The sequence below is a fragment of the Panthera onca genome, chromosome C1 (genome assembly GCF_046562875.1).
Source record: "Panthera onca isolate mPanOnc1 chromosome C1, mPanOnc1 haplotype 2, whole genome shotgun sequence".
In the NCBI taxonomy this organism is placed as follows: domain Eukaryota; kingdom Metazoa; phylum Chordata; class Mammalia; order Carnivora; family Felidae; genus Panthera; species Panthera onca.
Window position 1 is genome coordinate 180,017,630 of NC_138346.1, and position 23,197 is coordinate 180,040,826.

The window sequence follows — 23,197 nt, forward strand, 5'->3', positions numbered from 1 at the left end:
AAGTAACTGTCATTAATTTTTAATTATTAGATTATATGTATAATTGTATGTAACATAATTAAATATTATATAAAATGAATATATATTAGAATCAAGAAAAAATACAACATAGTAGGAAAAAGCCTTAAGTATTTTACCAAAGAAAAAATTCAAATGATTAATAAATGTATGAAATGGTAATCAATCTCATTAGGAGTCAGGAAAATGTAAATTAAAGCCAGTATGAGATTTAACTGTACTCTTGAAAGTTGTAGTAAATTTTAAAGTTTGATTATACCAGGTGAGGGTGAGGTTTTGGAGGAATGGAGGAATTGGAACTGCTGATAAAAATTTTGGTTTTAGCTAGTGATGTTGAACATATGCTTGCATATACTATTACCTAGGAGTTTTTTCTTAGATGTATACCTAGACAAACTTGTGCAAATGTGCATATTACACATTTGTAAGAATTTATGGTAGCATTGATTGTAATGGTCTAAACCTGGAATCAGCCCAAATGACTATTTGCAGTAGCTTGGATGAGTAACTTCATGCAGTGGAATATTCTACAGCAGTGAAAATAAATGAACCATAGCCACATGTACCATCGTGGATGACTATTAAAATAAATAGGTAAATAAGTCAGACATAAAAAATATATAAATATATTTCCATTTATAGAAAATAAAAAATAAAACTGGATTGTTTAGAACACGCATTCTCAGCAGGGAGCATATTGTTCCCATTGGTGGCAAAAATTGGTTCTTTCTAGATGAAAAAATGTTCAATATTATAATGGCTTGTGGCCCTCCAAAGCTTAACCCTAGCTGGCAAAATCTTTACTTAGTATTTAATTTCTGTTTTTAATTTACTTGAGTATCACGTGAGCACCATTTACAGTGATAAGAGTTCATAGAAGATTATACAAAGCACATTCACTGTCAGTGCTACAAAACTGGTGCGTAGATGATTGGAGAACTTTGAAATGTTTGCTTGATCTTGGAGTCATCACTAGAGGTGATCTGCATTGCATGTGCCAGTTGGTTTCATTAGCTGCTTTGTGGGTATTGATACTCTGTGCTTTTGTATATGACTTTGGAATTAAATAAAAATATTCTACTTTATTTAATTGAACAAGTTATTTAACCCGTTAGTTATGCCAAGTACTGAAAAGAAAATTTTGATTGTCTTAATATCTAGTAGCCAGTTAAGCTAGAAGTTTCTTTTTGGATCAAGCAAAAGTGAAAAGTTTACTAAAAATTGTAGGAAATTAATTTTTTTAATTGCTTTTTTTTTGCTGGAAAAATAGATGTTAATTAAAATTTATTTGTATTGCTATTATTAATAAATGGATACACATGTAATTTGATGCATCACAATTTAAATTACATTAAAAAGCAAATACAATTATAAAGCAAAGTAAAATATTTGATAGTCTTTAAAATTTTAACTTTTAACTTAAAAAAGTTAATCATTTGTAACCCTGCATTGAATAAGAGTAGGCTTTATATACCTTATATGAAATCACAGATATACATACAGATAAACAGTGTATCTGTGATATTAAAAGTTCAAAGAGAGTGATTAGGAGAAAATCTGAAAAGCCTCCTTAGGGTTGATAATGGGAAAAAGAAAGGTCAAGAAACACTGGTCTAGAAGTACATATATGTACTTATATGTACAAACTATAAAGCAGAGAAGTGATTATCATAACATTTAGGATATAGGTGCCGGGTGCTTTTAGAGTTCTGACGGTGTTTCTTGGCCTGGGTCTGTTTCTTGACCTGGGTGGTAGCCGCTCAGACTTTTACCTTGTAGTTATGCATTATTTTGTTTTGTTTTTTTGAGAGAGAGAATCCCATGGGGGCAGAGAGGGAGAGAGAGAGTGGGGTGGGGCGGGGAAGCAGGGCTCATGCTCACCTGAAGCAGGGATCATGCTCACCTGAGGCAGGACTCAAGCTCACCTGAGGCAGGGCTCAAAGTCCCCTGAAGCAGGGCTGGAACTCTTGATGGAACTCATGAACCATGAGATCATGATGTGAGCCAAAGTCCGATGCTTAACCGACTGAGCCACCCAGGTGCCCCTATGCATTAGTCTTTATGTCCATGTTTTATGAACTTTTCTGTATGGGTATTATAGATCATAATGAAAAAAAGGTAGTTTGTAGACTTTAAAATACAGAAATGCAGAATATTACTTAGATTTTACATATCATGATTATGAACTAAATTTCCAACTTAGTAAATTTCTTAAAAAAACAGATGAACAGATGAAAAGATTTTTATGAACAAAAACAAATGCTAGGGTTTTTTTGTGTTTTGTTTTTCAGATGGGCTCAGTTTTTCATCCATCCACTAATGATCAGAGATGCAATTGACCGTGAAGTTGAAGCTGTTGATAGTGGTAAGAGAAGTGCTTTATATCTTACGACTATTTCTTGCATTGACTAGTTATTTAGCACATTTATCATTATTATCACTGGACCATTTTATCCTTTTATCATAAAGGGCAAAATTAAAATAAATGTGTCATATTCTTGAACCATTAAAATGTAATTCATTGTAGATTTGAAATAAAATAATGATTATTGTTTTTCAGTCTAGTTTTTGAGCATTTTACCATAGTGACTAATCTTTTGCAGGACAGTAGCTTAATTCTCTTTTTTTTTTAAAAAATATTTTATTTTTGAGAGAGAGAGAGAGCGTGACAAGGGGAGGGGCAGAGAGAGAGAGGGAAACACAGAATCTGAAGCAGGCTCCAGGCTCAGAACAGTCAGCACAGAGCCCGATGCAGGGTTGAACCCACTTACAGTGAGATCATGACCTTGCAGAAGTCAGACGCCCAGCCAACTGAGCCACCCAGGTGCCCCAGGACGGTAGCCTAATTCTTAAAGTTAATACCAGGTGTTAAAACTTTAAAAGTTAACATAACTCTTTCTGAATGAAGAGACATTTTCTCTGAGGCTTTAAGTAACATTCTGATACTTAAATAGCTTATACTGGGGGGTGCCTGGGTGGTTTAGTCTATTAAGCTTCTGACTCTTGATTTCAGCTCATGTCATGATCTCACGGTCGTGAGATTGAGCCCCATGTCGGGCTCTGCACTGGGTATGGAGTCTGCTTAAGAGTTTCTCTTCCCCTTTTCCTCTGCCCCTCCCCCCTTCAAAATAAACAAATAAATAAATGGTTTATCCTTTGTTAGGTCTATGGCTTGAATTTTGGTAGTTCTGAAAACAGTTGTGATATATTTATGAATAAAGAAACTAAATCCCTGAATAGGAAATGCATTTAATTTTGTTAACAGTTTTTCTTGTCTTTAGGATTTAAAGAATGAAGACCATAAGGAAAAACTGTACTTATATAGGGTGAGGCTTCATTACAGAGCCATGCTATAAATACCGTTAATTACAGAGTACTGGTAAATAGCACCATCATAGAATGGCCCTGCTTGCCTTATTTTAGCATTGAAAACAAATAATACTAAACTTGAGGGGACTTTCGGTTCATATAGGTTAGGCTTGGCTTGCAACAGCCTAAGAGGCAGATTTCTGTTCTTGTTTCTCTTCTTTGTCTTAATTCATTGTTGGGTTGTAATAATGACTTACTGCATTCATTAAGAGGAGTAAACTGTAGATGGATAGAGAGAGCCATCTGCCTGGACGTCAGCAGATTTTTGTTTTACTTACAGAAATTTAACTGACTGTGGCCCTCAACTTATTTGTAAAAGAGGGTGGGATGGAATTGTATTCCTCTTAGCTCTTGTAGCTCCTTACAATCAAGGATTTATTTTCTTCACTTTTGTTATTTGCCTACCACACTATCTCTTTTATCATAGCCCAGATAAGTATTTGTTGAGTGGTTGATAAACCAAAATAACCAAGGAAAACTCTGAAAGTCTTTCTTACTTTTGAAGAAAGCACCTTCTGTCTTAAGTACTTTGAAGTATTTTTCTTCATACAGTTTCTAGATTGGGTTGAAGTGTTGGTGTTCACACAATCTTTAATTTGGTTTTTATAAGTTTAAGTTAGAATATATTTTATTTTGAAATATGCAGAAATATATATATGGACATATACATGTGATATATGTACATACATACACATGTACTAAGTAGTTTTGGTTTAAAATGAACTTAAGGTAAAGGCTTTGTTTTTTTGTTTTTGTTTTGTTCATTTATTTGTTTTGATGATAGGAGACCTGGTTCAATTTGTGACCTGATACAGATAGCTAGATATATGTCATTAGTCACTTAACCTTCTAAGTGTGAAGGGTTTACTTGAGATCAGGGAGATGAGGTTGCTCTTAAGTTGTAACTGGTGTAATAACTTTAGTATTCATTAACAAGTTTTGAAAGCTCAATAATCTGGTGTTGTTTTCTTCTATTCAGCTGAGATAGTCTTCTATCATTCTTAACTCATTTGCATGTTTTCAGTTGCCTGTTTGCTTGGATGGCCCATTCCATGTAAGAGGAGTTGAAGGGAGATTCAACTTTCCTGGCAGATTCCTCTTCTCATTTTACTTTTTTAAAAAAATTCCTCTCTACCTGCTTATAAAAAAGATTCTTTCCTGGGTTTTTAATTTATTGTGTAGATCTAACTTCATTACTCTTATCACTGTGCCCTGCATTGGCAATCTGTTTTGCGCCTAATCTTTCAAAGGAGTGGTTATACACTTATATTTATAAGCATTTATTTACCCATTGCAGATAGGTGTGTTTAGTGTTTTACAGTTTTCTTGAATACATTTGGTAACAAACTCATGTCAATGTCTATAGGGTAGGTTTTAAAATGGGATTAGCTTATTGCTAAAAGAAGATTGTAGAGAAAAAAAAATGTTCTTAATGATTAGCTTTTTATTTTAGTGATAGTTCATGCTCTCACATAAATATGTGTAATTTCCTACAGAATATGTCTTAGTGATTGAGACTGAGGATATGTCCAAAACCTTTTTAATCTAACCAAGTAGCAGAATGTGTTCTCTAAGTGTTCAGATATTTATACTCTATTTTTATCAGTTGTTGTGGATAGATAATTTTTTGTGGATATGTTTACATGTCTGTTAGCTTCCTTTTGCTACTGAAACAAATGACCAGAAACTTGGTGTCTCAAAATAACACAAATTTGTTTTCTTAAATGTTTGGAGGTCAGAAGTCTAAATTATTTCTTTAAGGCTGCATTCCTTTTGGAGGCCATAAGAGAGAAGCTGTTTCCTATCCTTTTCCACTTTCTAGTTACCATCTACATCCCTAGGTTATGGCTCCTTTCTCTATCTTAAGAGTCATCAGAGTAGAATCTTCTCTCCTCTCTGAACTCTGCTTCTGTCCTTAGATCTTTTCTCTGACTTTGATCCTCTTGCTTTTCTCTTATAAGGATCTTTATGATTACATAGGGACCACCCAGATAATCCAGGATAACCTCTCCTTCTCAGGATCCTTAATTTAATTTATACCCACCAAGTTCCTTTTACCATGTAAGGTAACATATTCACAGGTTTTAGAGACTAGGATGTGCACATCTTTGGGAACTATTATTCAATCTGCCACACTTAGGAATTGTTTTTCTCATGTTATAGCCATATCTTCATATTTTTTTTACAGTTTTTTTTATTATTTACTTGTTGAAGGTATATATATATATATATGTATACATTGCTGTCTCATTGTTGACTTAGACTTTATGATTTATAACTAAAGTATTTTGAATATGTTTACTTTTGTTTCTTCCTATCCCTACTGTCACCACTTTCTACTCTCTTCAGCAAATATTACAGTGATGGCCCCTAATCAGTTTTCTTGTCTCTACTTTTGCTTTCCTACCACCCATTCTCTACTTTCGCAACCAGAATGAACTTACTGAAGTCCAAATCTGATAATGTCACTCTCCTTATTAAACATCTGCAATGCCTTGCCATTACTCCTATGATAAATGATAATAGCTGACAGTTTGAGCACTACTTATGTGCATTATTGTGATTGTTATCCCCATTGTCCTTATTTGACATGTAATGAAACTGAGGCTTACAGAAGTGAAGTAATTAACTCAAAGTTCCAGAATCAGTCATTTGCCCAATTTTTTTCAAAAACTGTGTCTGTTTTTCAGAGGTGCCATAATCTCCTTCTAAGTTTTTTCTCCTTAAAATGTTTTACACACTCCCATTTCTCCTTCCGTTCCTATTTCCTAGAAGACCCTAGTTTGTCCCTCAATACTCAGCTTGAGTCATTCTGTGGAAAACCTTCCTGAGCCTCCCCCTTACCCAAAATAAATTCACACACAAATAAGACAAAATTAGGTTAAGTGACAGCCCTTATATATATTTAAATTACTCTATGCGTTTTAGCACTTACCCATAGCAAACTGTAATTTCTACTGACCCTAAGCTCAGTAATCATAAATAATTTATGATTATTAAACTGCTCCACTGGCCTCTTTGCTGCCTTTGAATTCATTAAAATATTTCTTGTCTTAAAGCCTTTGAATTTATAATTTCGATACCTGGAAAACTTCCCCAAAACTTCTTATGACATCATTCTCACTTTATTTGGATTTTGCTCACTTGTCACCACCTTAGGCCTTTTATGACCTGTTGTCACTTTCCATTCTCTTACACAGTTTTATTTTTCTTCTAGCACCTACCACTGACATTATGTCTAGAATCTGTTTGTTTTAGTTATTGTTTATCCCCTCTACTAGAATGTAAACTCTTTGAGGGCGGGGACTGGGTCCTTTTTTTTTTTTTTTTTTTTTTTCACATTTCTGCCTCTAGCAACTGGTTCAGTACTACCTGCCTCATAGAAGATGTTCAGTGAGTAATTGTTGAAGGAATATATCTTGTCTTATTTCTTATCAAAAGCCTATGAACTAAGTACCAGTAACTCTATTTTATAGATGCAGAAATAGAATCAGGAAAGTTAGGTAACATCCTATCCTCAAGGTTGTACAGTGTAGTAAATGGCAGAATTGGATTCTAGACAAGGTATTTCTGACTTCAAAGTGATTGTTCTGAACAATTAATATTTTATTAATGACACAGCTGGTTTTAGAGGAAATTTAAATATGTATGACAGAGTTCCCAGGTAATGAGAAATTTGCTTTAACATCTTATTAAAGCACTTTATCAGTAAATTCTTGGACATAGCATCCTAGAATTGAAACCTTCAGATCATTAACTATCTTGTTTCATTTGAAGATAAAGGAAAACCTCTAGGAAGGTGCATTGACTGCCTAAAGATACAGAATGTGTTAAATCATAGAGCCTGACCTGGGTCATTGAGTTCTCCACTTCAGTCTTATAACACACAATTCATAAAATTAATTTTTGTTACTTCCTTACTTTCAGTCCTGTGCAGTTCATTTCTTGAATTTCTAATAATAAAGCAAATACTGAATTTATTTTATTAAAAGTGTTTCTTTAAAACTGACAGAATATCAACTTGCAAGACCTTCTGATGCAAACAGAAAGGAAATGTTGTTTGGAAGCCTTGCTAGACCTGGACATCCTATGGGGAAATTTTTTTGGGGTAAGATGCTTTATACCTTCATCTTCTTTCTCTCCCCTCCCCCTCCTCCATCTCCTCCCTCTCCTCTCCCTTCTTCTCCACCTCCTCCTCCTCCTCCTTTTCCTTCTTTTGGCAGAAGTGTTATTTTTTTAATTTAAATTTTAATTAACATACAGTGCAATCTTGGTTTCAGGATTAGATTATTTTCTAATTGAGGAAGATTGAGAATATGCAAAGTTGATTAAGAATGGAAGACTGTGAAAGCAGAGTAGCTGGGCACCTTTTAGGATTGGTAGGCAGCTTCTCAAATAGAAAGTGGTTGAGCATGCATGTATTTGGTTTTCTGACATTAGGTATATCAAGAATAGCACTTAATGTTTTGTGAATGCTTTTTGAGTGCCAGATACTCTGCTAACACTACATGAATTACCTCATTTGATCATTGTTAACATTGTTATGAGCTGGGTCCCATTATCATATCCATTTAAAGATAAACAGGTTCAGGGAAGTTATTTAATTTGCTTAAATCACACGGTGTTGGGTGTGAGATTTGAACCTCTATTTTTATATGATTATAAAGTCTGTGCTCTACCCCAACCTGGTATTTCCCTTTATCAATAGAGATTCAGCAATGTGACCAAATTTTGTTTAAATGGTAAGCTGTTTAAATGGTATGTTTTTTATAATGGCTTTTTCTTAGTGTTAGAATTCAGTTATAGCCTTATATTAATGCTTTTGACCGTAAGGTAGAATCTGAGATGAGTTGATCTAAATAGTACTTCATTCAAAGGCTGTTCTGCTTCCCTGTATATCTTGTACAGTTATATGCAATTTATATGACAGCCTTGCTTTATGTGGTTTATTTTTAAGGATTATGTAGAATATTATTAAAATAATTCAGAGATAAAACCTGAATTGGATGCTAGACTGATGATTAAGATAAGCTGAAGACAATTACTGTTGTTAAGGTATTGCCAATTGGAGATTAATTCCTTATGTGTTAAAATACACTTCAGAATTGTTTCTTTTGAATTTTTGTCCTATATTGATATTATTGTTATGCATTGATTCTATATTCTTGAGTCACTTAGGTTCATTAGTTATGTATCAGTAGCAGAGCATGCATTTTTGGTATAGAGGCTTTTGACAAAGTAAACATATTTAAAATATTTTAATTTTAGTGTGGTTCAAAGTAAACTACTTATTTTTGTGATGTTTTTCATCTTTTTTTTTTTTTTTTACAGGAAATGCTGAGACACTGAAACATGAGCCAAAAAGGAATAATATTGATACACATGCTAGATTGAGAGAATTCTGGATGCGTTACTATTCTGCTCATTACATGACTTTAGTGGTTCAATCCAAAGGTAGTATATTGTCTTTTATGGCCCTTAGAATTATGTTGAAGTAGTGCTTTCTTAGGATTTGTTTGCCTTGATTAGTGTTGCAGGGTATTATTAATTATTTTAGTGCTTGACCTTAATATGACCTAAAGGAAGTCAGGGTTTGGAAAAGTCACATAGCAAGTGGCACAGCTTAGCAATCACAAAATCATCTGATTCTCAGGCAAATGTTTTTTTCTTTTATAGACATAGGTCTTATCTCTAGGCTGGTCTGTGAGTTTACTGATGTTCTAATAGGCCATGAATTGGTCTTTTAGGTCACATTTAGTTGCTGCCTCTGTAAACTCTGACAGAGCAAGGTGTCTGTCTTTTCATCTTTACGTAGGGTCCAGTAAAATGGCATGATTAATTGAAATCCATCATGGTGATAATAGCAAAATGTAAAATACTGATCAGTACTTCTTTTCCTTCTTTTATCATTATCTTCAGCAATTTGTGTTAACTTTTCATCGTTAAAGAAATCATGGTAGCTTTCTTTTGTTTTCTTTACACTTCAGGAAGTGGCCAAACTTCTTTTTGACATATGTTATAGTTTGCACATTTAATTTTGAAAAAGTAATCTTCTCACCCTGTGACTCTCCTTTTCCTGAGATTTTGTTCTTTCGTTGTCAAAACTGAAATTGAAGCTGACCTGGCACTTAAATATGAAACATTTTTGCATTTAGGATCAAAATTAGTCCACTAAAAGTTGATTTGAATCTAAAGCTATGGCTATAGAATTGTAGATTCTTTTGTTCGGACTACAGACGTGTATCTAAATTCCTTTTACAACATTTGTTAAAATAGGCAGTTCCATATTCAGTATATAATTTACAGTTTTTAATTACTATTTCCAAGTGTGTCACAAACACGCGTTTTTCTTCAACTATGTATTGTTTCCTTTATTAATGCTTGTTGCAAATTTCTAAAATAAACCCTAGATATTTGATAAGAGAAGCTTATACAATTTAAATTCAATTGTTTTTTAAGCTTTAGCATTTATCCATTTAAGAGTTGAATATCTGTATATATAGTATAGAATAAATTCAGAACTTGATTAGTCTAATTTGTATCTTGTGTTTTACATAATGGGGCATCTCTTGAAAATTAGTGAAACTTGTGTCTGGTGGAAGTACAAATACTATTTGGTAATAGTAATGAGTCAGTGAGTGGGATAAAGGAAAAAGGTTTCTTTTTGTACCGAGATCTGCTTTTAAAAAGAATTTTGTATGAAATACAGGAATCAAAAGAAGATAGAAATCATATTATATGCAACCTAAGAGGAAGACTTACAGATTAAAACCTCAGCAAGTATAAATTAATGTAAAATAAATGGAATGTTGAAAGTACTAATGAAATCCTGAGAAAGAATGATCAGTATAGTGTGGATTAATTGGGAGAAACCTTCCTAGAAGAATTAAGTTTTAGAATGGAGTAGGAGGATGGAGATATTTTTACTCTTGGCTCTCCACAGTAGCCTAGTGATAAACAAAAACTTTCCTTTTTTATAAAACAAAACAAAACAAAAACTTGTGTACCTTTTCTAACTTTACCAGCTAGAAATAGAGGATTCTAATAAAATTATGTGTCTTAAGGTTTTCTTAACTATTGTTTTTGTTGTTGTTGCTACTTATTACTGGTTAAGGAGTGGCAAGTAATGCCCAAATTAAAGTATCCCTTTGTTTTATACCTAAAGATTTTATACCTAAATCTAATTGCATTTCTTCCTTCAATAACAACATTTTATTTCCCTGTCTCCTACCTGCCCTCCCCAAAGAAACACTGGATACTTTGGAAAAGTGGGTGACTGAAATCTTCTCTCAGATACCAAACAAGTAAGACATTAATTTTCATAAACCATATGCTTTAAAGAATTAAAGAGGCATCTTCTTGTATGAATCCTAGAGGTGGTCCCCCCACCCCTCCCGCCTGGGGAAGGGGTGTTATTTTTTAAACAGGTGATTAAGACCTAAAATGGTTTAGCAAGATCACATAGCTTTTTGATTGGGAAACCAAGATGAGAGCCCAAGTTTCCATAATGTCTGTAGTTCAAAATTTATAAGCTTGCAATCTTACAGTAAGTAATAATTCTGAAGAATTTATGGCTCTTTCTCCTTTTACAGTTGTTCAGAGTTTTTCTGTTACTGTGTAGAGTGTTTGACACTGTGTTTTGAAAGCAAGTATTATATCGAGAGGCAGCCTATATATACACTTGTATACCCTGCCTCAGAACAAATTTTGTTCTGAAAGTTTTTTTTTTTTTTTTAGTGTTTATTTATTTTTGAGATAGAGACAGAGCATAAGCAGGGAAGGGACAGAGAGAGAGGGAGACACAGAATCCAAACAAAGCTCCAGATTCTAAGCTATCAATACAGAGCCTGACGTGGGGCTCGAACTCACCAGCCGTGAGATCGTGACCTGAGCCAAAGTCAGACACTTAACTGACTAAGCTACCCAGGCGCCCCTGAAAGTTTGATTTTTAAGTCCGTTGTTTGGAACTTGGATTGCTTTCCTCCATAAAATAAATAATCTTGTAGGTGATGATTGACTTTCCATACAAGCTAAAAAGTCTGTTTCATATATTTGAACCAAGTTATCTTTTATTAGAAATTGTATATAGAGTTCCAGGTCAAATAACTACTACTTTTTATCTACCTCAAATTCTTCAAAATAATAGTTATTTAAAATACGTTTTATTGGGGCGCCTGGGTGGCTCAGTCGGTTAAGCGCCCGACTTCAGCTCAGGTCAGGATCTCACGGTCCGTGAGTTCGAGCCCCGCGTCGGGCTCTGGGCTGATGGCTCAGAGCCTGGAGCCTGCTTCCGATTCTGTCTCCCTCTCTCTCTGCCCCTCCCCATTCATGCTTTGTCTCTCTCTCTCTCAAAAATAAATAAACGTTAAAAAAAAAAAAAATACGTTTTATTGCTACATTTTTGTTACAAAGAATATAAAAAATAAATTCTGAAGTACTTAAGTCCTTTTTTCTACTCCTAAGTAGTTTGCATTTTAATACAATAAATGAAAGGTTTTTTTCTTCCATCAGGTGAGTAAGCTAGATTTCTTCCAGTTCCTCATTCCAGGGCATAATTTAAGTTTATGAAAGAAAAATTCACTATGAAAATGTTAGAATATTGTAGTAACAGCTGAATGATTATTATTAACTTGGCTTTATGTAAATTTCCATTGATAATTAGCAGTACTTTTATGTATGGAAAAATAATGAAAGTCATGTCATAGTTGTAGGGTTGTTTTGTTTGGTTTTGGTTGTTTTGATAAGAAATGAGTATGAGCTATGGAAATGTTAAATGGCAGATTGAAATGTGTTTTACTGTGAAACTTTGCCAATAAAATCAGAGGTATATTGATTGGAGAGATTCATTAGGTCCTGTCAATCCCTGATAAGCACTTTTAGAAATTCTCTTAAATAATACTCACTAATAACTTTGGTTCTAAAAAATCTTCTAGGTATTTAATAATAATTCATATTGACCATGTTTTAGAAGAAATAGTTAATATCTTCAACCACATGAGAAGCCTCCAGAAGGAAAGGCCATGTCTTTTGGCCTTTATGCCTAATACAGTGCTTCATACCTAATAATTATTTCATATATATTTGTTGAATTAAAAAAAAAATCTCTAGTATGTTTTCTTTCTGAAGTAGCTTTATATAGGAGGAGAATTGAAGTTGAATGGGGCTGATAGAGGTAGTAAATATTGGGCAGGGAGGCCCCTTCAATTGTTTTCTGTCTCCCATGAGTTTTAAAGGCATTTGAATTACTAGGACTGAGGTTGACATGACAGTTCAGGATTTTGTGGCTTTGTTGCCATCTATTTGCTTATGCCTAGAATGCTTTTCAGCCAGGAGTATATAGAATAGATTATAATTATAAATACCTATCAGTTAGGCATCCCTAAAGATACTGCTTATAAAGGCTTTTGCCAATTAAATTTTAATATATGTGTTTTATTTTCAGTGGGTTACCCAAACCAAACTTTGGCCATTTAACGGATCCATTTGACACACCAGCATTTAACAAACTTTATAGAGGTTCGTGAACCAAAGGTTTAAAACTGTTTGAAATAACTTCAGCGCATTCTCTAAAACATAATTGAGGCTGCCAATTTTCTTTGAAAATGATAACAGAAAGTATAGCTGGGTTGGAAAGGAAGTATAAGGACAGAAGAGATCCAATTAGTGACAGGCCAGTAACTGGCAGCAGATTGGTCTGCTACCCTGCTGCTACTTGAGTCTGTTTCATGCTTTGTCCCTGTTTTCTCCTTGTTCTTTTTATTCTTTGGTTTTTATTTCTTTCCTATTTCATTTAATCTATGCTCTGCTCTTTATTACCTTTAAAAAGAGAAAAATACAGGATGGATAAAACTTTCAAATTATTTCCTTTTATCTTAATTATAAAAACAATTTTGTTAAATGAAGAAAAATAAAAGTAAAAATGAAGTGTAAAGAAATAGGGGGGAAAGTCACCCTTAAAGCTTACCACGTAGAGAAGTCATTTTCGCAAATTTCCTTTTGACAAAGTTTCTATAGGTATATTTTAACATACTCGAGATGATAAAATATGTACACTTCTATCTCTTGCTTTTTTTCATTTAATATGGGTAATAATTTCCCAATGAGCTCTGCTATAATTTACTTAATAATTTGCCCATAGTGAATATTGCAGAAATATTCTTAATTTAGCTTTTCTCTTTCTTTGATCTTTTTAACATGGCAGGTTTTTTTTCTTTTTTTCCTGATTGCTTAGGTATTTCCTCCACTTCCTCCTTCACCCCATTGGCTGTCTCTCTCCTCTTCCCTTTCTTTGATCAATGGCTTTTTGTCACACCTTTTATCTGCCTTCTGTTCCATTCTATCTAAGCTGACTCTTCCCAGAGACAACTTATTTTCAGTTGTAGTTTTTTTATCCATGTTTTCTCCACCTGTGAAACCAAATTGAAGAGAAATTTCTAAAAATTGCGCTATTCAAATTGGAAAATTGGCAACTTGAAATAATAATTGCATTGTATTTAACCTTCCCCTGTTTATTGGAGGATGAAATATATTGCAATAAAAAATCGTGTAGCATAATAAAAATTATGGAGAGACACTTATATCTGTTTTTCTGAAAAATTTTTTGTTTAGTTGTTCCAATCAGGAAAATTCATGCTCTGACCATCACATGGGCGCTTCCCCCTCAACAGCAACATTACAGGTAAGAGTTGAAGGGCAAATTTACTCCAGTACATACTGAATGAGAGTCATATTTTTTTTTTTTTAACTTTTTTTTTTAACGTTTATTTATTTTAGAGACAGAGAGAGACAGAGCATGAGCGGGGGAGGGTCAGAGAGAGAGGGAGACACAGAATCTGAAACGGGCTCCAGGCTCTGAGCTGTCAGCACAGAGCCTGACGTGGGGCTCGAATCACGGACTGTGAGATCATGACCTGAGCCGAAGTCGGCCACTTAACCGACTGAGCCACCCAGGCGCCCCAAGAGTCATATTTTTAAAGAATACTAAATGGTTTAAATTTGAGTGTTCTGTAATGTGATAAACTGGGACTTCACTACTCCTAGAGTTTTCAAACTATGCTGTATATTTTAATGTCTTCTGGGATAAAAACTAGAGTTTTCTTACAGCTGGTTACCTCTTCTGAGTCTTTGAAATTAAGTATCTTTGTACGAGTGCTAACTTTTGTAATTAATTTCTTTAGTACTTTGAGTACAAAAATAGCTTATGATTTATTTGTCAGTGGTGATCATTTAGTTTGATTTTTTTTAATGTTTTATTTTTGAGAGAGAGAGGAACAGAGTGAGGGAGACACAGAATCTGAAGCAGGCTCCAGATCAGACGCTTAAACGAGTGAGCCACCCAGGCGCCCCTCAATTTGATCTTGTTAAAAGTAAAGTTAAATAATTTTGAGCCTAGAATATGACTACAGCTGAAATCTTAAGGACCTACACATTTGAGGTGGTAATGAGTTAGGGAAGATTTATTCAGATTAGGAAAACATTTCAACTGAGCAGTATAGCTTGAGCTAAGATGTTCTTTAAAGATAAAGATCAGTCAATGCCTACAAATACTTTTCTGATTAAAAACAAATGCTAATGAACTGATAAAAGTTTACCTTATTTTTTTTTTTAAACCATTATCAACAAAACCAAACCATAAGAATAAACACACAAGCAGAAGTAATGTTGCTTAAGTTCAGTAAAAAATTTTTTCACATGTGATAGAATATTCAAACATCCCATCAAAAATGATACCATTCTCACTTACAGTGAGAAAGTAGAGGACATGTGTATTGTCTACTTGCTTTTGGTGCAAGGATAATACAGGAAAAAGCAGTGTACATTGATTGTGTAGTTATGGTAGATTGTGCCCAAAAGTGTTAAAATTCTTATGTGCATGTTATTTAATTTTGAGAGAGAGAGAAAGAGAACACGTGTGTGTGAGCAGGGGAGGGGCAGAGAGGGAGGGAGACAATCCCAGGTAGGGGATTCTGACGTGAGATCTCACAGGCTGTGAGAACATGACTTGAGCCAAAATCAAGAGTTGGAGACTTAACCGGCTCAGCCACCTACACACCCCTATTATATGCATATTTAAAAGTTTTTACTATAAAAATAATACTTGTAAAATATTAAAATAGGACAAAAGAGTATTTAGTAAAAAGTAAAGCTGTGCTTCCCCATTTCTTTGTTTCCTAAAAGGCCCAACATTAATAGTTTCTTATATATCCTTCAGACATTAAAACTGAATATGAAACATACCTTTTTTTATGAAAATGAAATCATACTGTATATACTATTCCTCCTTTTTTTGGGTAATGCTTAGTTTTCTAATTAACAAAGGCTTATTTATCCTCCTATTGATTACTAAGGTAGATTCATTGTAGAAATCCTGAAAATCACTGAAAAGTAGAAAAAAAAGTCATTCATGATTGTCTTTTCCAAAGAATGTTAAAATTTCTATATGTTTTCATCCAGTTATTATTTTTTATGGACTGTTTTAATGTGGCTTTCATCATGAATCTTTTCAAATCTCTACGTGAATTAGCCTTTTGAGGGACCCATTTTGTTTTTACAAAAAAGCAAATTTTATCCCTACAGAGTTACAAATACAAAACCATTAGTTCAGATGCAGATACTGTGTAATCTACTGAGTTTATTCTTTAACTAATGTACTTTCCCTACATCAGTCTTAGGATAGGTGTAATTCAAATTCATATTTTAAACAATCTTATGTGGGGTTTGGGAATTGCTTAATGTAGTTGAGATCATTATATTATATCTTGGTTTTTAAGAGTTTACTGAATATAATTCTGTAAACTAATTTTAAAATTTAAGAATTCTTAGATTTTCTAACTTTATTTTTCTATATATTTTTGTTTTGGTGGGAATACATTTATGAAATTATAGCAGAAGTCAGTGGGAAAACACCATTTAATATATATACAACTACTCAGATTTTAAAGTATGTTGTTATATAATGTAGCATTTTTATACCTCTTGCACTTATATTACATTGTCATGAACACTCTATGAGTAAGTAGTTGGCCAAGTGAAGAGAAAAAGAAAAATACAATGAAGTTAAGTCTCTTGTTCAGGATCATGCATTTACTTAAAGGAAAAACTAAAACTAAATGTTAGATTATCTGACCCATAAAGCAACACATTTATTTTTACCACAGAACCTGATGCAATACTGAAAGCTTTTCAGATACTGAGTGATTCATTATCTGTATTAGGTTCTAAAATGATAGGGAATGTATGTAGTTTCCATTTTGGGTGAAACAAAAATGAAAGATTTTACCATGAAAAGAAGTTTGAGTGTCCAAGAGAAAAAGCAGTAGTCTTAATTTTGGAATGATTATACTCATTCAGTGATTTCAAGTAAAGAAGTTAAATTTTACCATGTTTTCTGTTTTTATCCTGCTATTGTCAAATTAATAATAATTTCATGTGTGGTGGAATTTATGTGATAATAAGTTTATAATCATATTCTTAAATATCATAACCTTTGACATAAGATTTCCTGGTGTTGCTTATACCTTAATTATTTTTGTTTCTGACCTTAATATTTTTTTTAAAGGGTGAAACCACTTCACTATATCTCTTGGCTGGTTGGACATGAAGGCAAAGGCAGCATTCTTTCTTACCTTAGAAAAAAGCAAGTATTTAATTAATAAGTATTTTTAGTATAGCAATGTCTGAAAAATAATAGTAAACATTCTATAACCCATTCTTTTGACTTTATTTGCCAGAAAGCCTAGCATCAAATCTAATGCTTAATTATAGTCACTTAATACCTAGGTTATGTTAATAGTCCTATTATATTTATTTCCTTGGGAGCCACCTTTTAGCCCTTGTTGGAAGTAGTACACAAAATTTAAAAAATCATAAAAAAAATAGATTCCAGAGTTACATAGAAGGTTAGCTCTAATCAAGAATTTAGATTTGAATAGTAAAGAAGTCGGTTATTTAAATGCTATGGATCTCCAGACTGTCCTAACCCAAAAGGTGGACTTTAAAACTACATTGGGCAGAGAAAGCATAACAAATAGTGGGACTATAAACATTCTGTGCGGCTGTGTTAGCAGAATGTTTCCTAATACATTTAAGCCTTTGCTTAAGTTGCCTAGCCAAATCACAGAAATCTAGCTTTAAATCAGGACCAATAATTAAAGTACGTCCTTGTTTGATTTTTCTGTAGAGTAATTCAAGAATGGAAAGGAAGATGAGAATTATAAATAAGTACTTTAAAGTACTGATAGGACCAGAACATTCAAAGAAAGCTAAAAGGCCAGGGTTATTACAAAAGAATAATGATAATAGTTACATATATGACTTACATAATAAATGCAAAGTGCTTTGAGATGTGCTCAATCTCTCTACATTACTGAACTTTTTTAGAATTTCACATTCTTCATTCTGGCTTCCTCCTTTCTTACTTTAGGTTTTCAGGATTATTCTAGTCAGGAAAAGATACAGTTTCACTGCTTCTTTCTTAAACAACCTGTAGAGGTTAGCTGATAGTGTCAAAGGGCTCACTTGACATCCTAAGGAGAGATGTATCTGAAGTGTTTAAGCTGCTTCTGGGAGACTGGTTCGAGAGGGATGAGTGAAATGCCTCCCAGCAACCATAATTTTAATATTTTGTACTGTTCTCTTCAACAATAATAACTATGTCTTCATAAACCTGTTTTACTATGTTGCAATATATATATTTGTTTCCATTAAACAAATAAATACGGCTGTTATTTCCTTCTGGTGATTCTTGCATGCAGTGCAATTGTTTGGGACGCCTTGTACTTTAGAAATTTGTACTTTTAAACTTACCTTTGGAAAGTACATTTGCCTCAAAGACTGAGCTTCCCAAATTTTATATAGAAAGCCTACCTATTTTGTTAATTTGAAGTATTTGTAGGCTATCAATCCCAAGATATTGATTGGATTCATTTTTTCCTAACAATAGGTGCTGGGCTCTTGCACTATTTGGTGGAAATGGTGAGACAGGATTTGAGCAAAATTCTACTTACTCAGTGTTCAGCATTTCTATTACATTGACTGATGAGGGTTATGAACATTTCTATGAGGTAAATAATTAAAATGGAATTAAAAAAATATAGATACGACTTTATGCAAAAGCATAATCAGATATTTTGTTTTCAGGTTGCTCATACTGTCTTCCAGTATTTGAAAATGCTGCAGAAGCTAGGCCCAGAAAAAAGGTAATATATAGATACTAGAATTAGGCTAGGAATCAATCCTAGTGTGTTTTAGCATTCAGACTGACAAATAGACATGCTTTAGTCCTACCAAGATAGTTTTTTAGGCATTTCCTGCCTAAGTTCCTTCACTGGCTCCATATCCTGCTTCTTCTACCTGTGAATATTACCTATATTACATGAGAACACGAAACGTTAAGGGTTTACGTTTATGTGGCCAGTCTGTTTTTTCTCTTTTCTTGCTGAGGATTCGAATGAGAAATGTAAATATATCTTCTACTTATAATTTTCTTCTTTCACAGAATTTTTGAAGAGATTCAGAAAATTGAGGATAATGAATTTCATTACCAAGAACAGGTACTGGAAGTTAAATTCTTTTTGAATGTTTTCTGTGATCAAGTTGAAACTCGTGTGGACATTATTCCTCTTTTTGGAAGTGTCACTGGAGTTTTAATTCTGCCACTCTGTGTCATGTGAGTCCCAAGATGCCCTTGAGGTTATCTGAAAATTAACTTTTGTGTTTCTGAGTTATGTGTATTGTGTAACCGTGAGAGGTGGGCAGATTCACATAGATCATGTTGTGCAACAATCATTTTATATATGTACTCATCCATCTGTCTATCCTTTTGATAAACAGAGAGAGCTTGCTATGGTACTTGATATTTGGGAAATTCTAATATTATGAAGACATGAAGAAATTCTGTAGGATAATCTCTAGTAATTACCATATGTACTATTAGAAATGGCATGGTTTAGGATTTCAGGGCAAGGAGAGCATTTGCCTTGATTGGAATAGAATCAGGGAAGGCTCCATGGATGTGGTAAATTTGAATTGAGTTCAGCATTAAAAAATGGATAAAGTTTGGATACATTGTAAGCAACAAGGAAAACATTAAGTAAGGAACTCTGGAATATTGCGAAAAAGTAAATGATCCTGGGTATCTGTAGGATAGGGTATTTGAAAGGAAGGTATTATATAAGGCTGAAAGGTAAGGAGTTTAAAACAGGGTTTCTCTAAAACCCTTTTGTGTATTGGATCCTTTTGGAAATCTGTTGAATCCTGTGGACCTCTCCTTAGAATAATATTTCATCCCTTCAAATTTTTAATCTCTCAGAAAAATTGTCATTGGTTACTGGTTTATCTCTCATGTAGGTTCACCAGTTGTGAATAGTTTTCTATATTTTCTTCTGTCTCTTTTCCTTACATATGTATGTGTGTATGTGTATCTTTTTTCCCAAAATATTGGAGATTTAATTACAGATACCATGGTACTTCACATCTAAATTTTTTTTATTTTAGCATGTATCTGCTACACAAATGTATTCTCTTGCATAACCTCACTAATATTGTCATAGTTGGGAAATCACATTGAAACAATATTGTTGAATATTATACAATTCATAAAATATTGTATTTAAGTGCATAAAATAAAATACAGCAGTTTACAAACGACTGTTGAAGTATAAAGTACTTAAAACGGTAAAAAAAAATAGTAATGTGTCTCTTTCTTAACATATTAAGTAACAAGGTCTAGCAGTAGGTCTAACAATTATTTCAGTTTTAAGTAGCAGTGTGAGATATCTACAACTATATTGTGATTTTTTTATTGGTTCGTCATAGATGCTGCTAATACAACTGTGACCTGTTGCCTATATTCATAATAGAATAAAAATGCTAATTTAGAGGTTAGTGAAGATAAATATGTAATTTCTTCCCAAATTTGTGCACATACATGCCCCTGAATTTGTCCACTGTTCTATCTTGTGGGAGATGTCTGTGGACCCTGGATTAAAAGCCTCTGATTTAGAACTGCTTCACAGAGCATCTTGAAGCTGGCTTTTTGGATCATCACCAGAGACAATTCTCTGAATATTTACTATAAGTAAAGAAGATTTAGGTATATGTAACAAGGTCACAAAAACTGTAAGCGTCTCGTTGCTGTTGATTCCTGTGTAACCTGCTCTTTGCACTTGAATCATTGAAATCGAAATAGAAATCTTATTCTAAGGGCACCTGGTGGCTCAGTTAGTTAAGTGTCTGACTCTTGATTTTGGTTCAGGTCATGATCACATGATCATGAGATTGAGGCCTGTGTCCCAGCGTGGAGCCTGCTTATGATTTTTTCTCTGCCCCTCCTCCACTTGTGCTTACACACGTGCGTGCATGCTCTCAAAAAAAAAAAAAAAAAAACAAAACAACCACCACCACCACCAAGAACCAAAAAGCCAAAAAGAAAATCTTATTCTATGAAATCAGAAAGGCTGCTATGACACATATATTGGCCATTAGAGTGTTCTATAAACACTCTTCCCTATAAGTGGACTGATATGCATAGAACTCCACAAGACCTGCCTCCTACCTTACCAGGAGTGATTTTGTGCAGTGTCCTTATCAGCTGTGGTGGCAACATGTGGGTCAGAACTATGGCAGGGAAGGAGTGGGATCAAGAATTGTGGAATACAACCATATGTGATACCCACATTCCTTTTTTGAGGATCAGCTTTTTAGCATTGGTTGAGTGAGTGACACTTTTGTTCTGTCCCTCCAGTTTCTTCTTAGCAAAACATTTCGGATATCTTTTTACTGAAATCTCCCCATTTTGTAGCTCATTTTTTTTTTTACCTTTAACAAATTTATGAATACTTGTCTTGATTTTAAAACATGTGTCCAAGACATCTTAATTTTAAACCTAATCAGTGAAAAGTGAGAACAAATCAGAAAGGTCTATATCTCTGTGTGAACTGCTAACTCAAGTTAATTATTTTAATTATTTTTAAGGCTTTTATAAATTTTTTTTAACAAAGTTGGAATGCCTCCTCTTTAGACTTTCTGGTTTTCATCAATAAAGGCAGATAGGAATTCCCTTTCCAAACTATTCACATCAGTCTTATTTAATTAAGAAATCTAAAAAATTATTTTCCATAGGAACTTGAACTCAATATATCTTATAAATCAGTAATTTGAATTAGAAAGAGCTGCTTAAGTTCTTTTCTGCAGGCAGAAAAACAGCATTAATGTAACAATAATGGAAGGCAGTAAGAAGTAGATAAAAAAATTAGAGGACAGACAATAACAAGTGTTGGAGAAGAAGTAGAGAAATTAGAACCCTCATATATTGCTGGTAGGATTGTAAAATGGTGCAGCTGCTTTGGAAAACAGCTTGGCATTTCCTTAAAAAGTTACATAGAGTTACCATATAAGCTCTACCATCAGTTCTATTCCTAGGTATATACAAGAGAATAGAAAATCTGTCCACACAAATGCTTGTACACAAGTGTTTATAGTAGCAATATTCATTATAGGCCCAAAGTGGAAACACCCAAATGCCCATCAACAAATGAATGGTTAAACAAAATGTAGAATACGCATACTGTGGAATGTTAGCTGTGAGAAGGAATGAGGTACTGATTCATGCTACAACATGGATGAACCTTGAAAACATGCTAAATGAAAGAAGCCAGTCACCGCAGGTTGCATATTAATATGATTCCATTTATATGAAGTTTCCAGAATAGGTAAATTCATAGAAATACAACACAGATTGATGGTTGCCAGTGGCTAGGGGGAGTGGGTAGCAGGGAGTGACTGCTTAGCGGTTATGGGAGTTTCATTTTAGGGTGATGAAAATATTCTCGAACTAAATAGTGGTGATGGTTGTACAGTTTTGTAAATATACTAAAAACCACTGAATTGTATGCTTTATTTTAAATTTTATTTCATTTTTAATTGTGTACTTTAGAAGTGTGAATTTTATGGTATGTGGATTAATATCTTTAAAAAATTAGAGGATATCATTTAAGTGTTTTTCTTAATACCTGCTCCATTGCTTTGGTACTGGATATCTGCTTTTAGCCAAGGTCCTTAGTGTTTTTTTATTGGAAATATTTTGAATCATTCAATTTTGTTGCATACTGACCATTTACTTTATAACTAAGTGGCTAGTGAGAATAACTTATTTTTAAAAAGTAGAAGAGAGTAGGAGGAATCGTTTTAAATAATAATAGCACCTTAGTGACAGTCAACTTGATTCAGGAATGTTTCCTGAAGTGGGGCAAAAAACAAAAACAAAACCTAACAGTGTTTCCTTACTTTCTTCTTATTCTATTTTTATGTGATAATATAGTAGATAATATATATACCTATAGTCTCTAGTTTGATGTATGCATGCATTATTTCTTCTCCATAAATGCAGTAACCTTCACTTCTCCTGTGTCTTCCATTAGATGAGAGAACAACCCATTCTGTCTAGTAAAGGACTGGATAGTGTGGTATTTTAGAAAGCGTGTTTGCTGCTACATTAGGAGCCCTGAGTTCTAGTGTCTATTCTGCCTGATGCTTAATGTGTGACTTTGGGCAAGTCATCCAATCAGTCTGGGTGTATTTCCTTATAAAATGTGGGAATGGAACCACTTGGTGTCTGAAGGACTTGTCAGCTTTAAGATTCTGTGCCTCTGGGTGCTCAATAAGTACTTGAATTGATTGCTTTCCTCTGAAAAAGTATTTCCATTTCATAGGTTAGAGAACTTGTGGTCACTCTTTCATTTTTAAATTGAGGTAATATACTGATTAATATAATTTCTTATATCAAGACTTTAATGACACATTTTGATTTCTA

General features: G+C 33.6%; 1 protein-coding gene across 3 annotated transcripts in view; it reads left to right on the plus strand.

Annotated features, from left to right (window-relative positions):
- The window catches only part of NRDC (nardilysin convertase), a 101,063-nt gene that overhangs the window by 56,967 nt on the left and 20,899 nt on the right, over positions 1–23,197 (plus strand). For all 3 annotated transcript variants that reach the window (XR_009607483.2, XM_060624264.3, XM_060624265.3), the window contains 10 exons: positions 2,310–2,383; positions 7,400–7,495; positions 8,719–8,841; positions 10,634–10,691; positions 12,830–12,903; positions 13,996–14,065; positions 16,946–17,023; positions 18,329–18,449; positions 18,526–18,584; positions 18,884–18,938. Coding sequence is in view for 2 of the 3 variants with exons in the window: in XM_060624264.3 (XP_060480247.1) it covers positions 2,310–2,383; positions 7,400–7,495; positions 8,719–8,841; positions 10,634–10,691; positions 12,830–12,903; positions 13,996–14,065; positions 16,946–17,023; positions 18,329–18,449; positions 18,526–18,584; positions 18,884–18,938 (808 nt within the window). In the remaining variant the exon portion in view is untranslated. The remainder of the gene's footprint in view (positions 1–2,309; positions 2,384–7,399; positions 7,496–8,718; positions 8,842–10,633; positions 10,692–12,829; positions 12,904–13,995; positions 14,066–16,945; positions 17,024–18,328; positions 18,450–18,525; positions 18,585–18,883; positions 18,939–23,197) is intronic.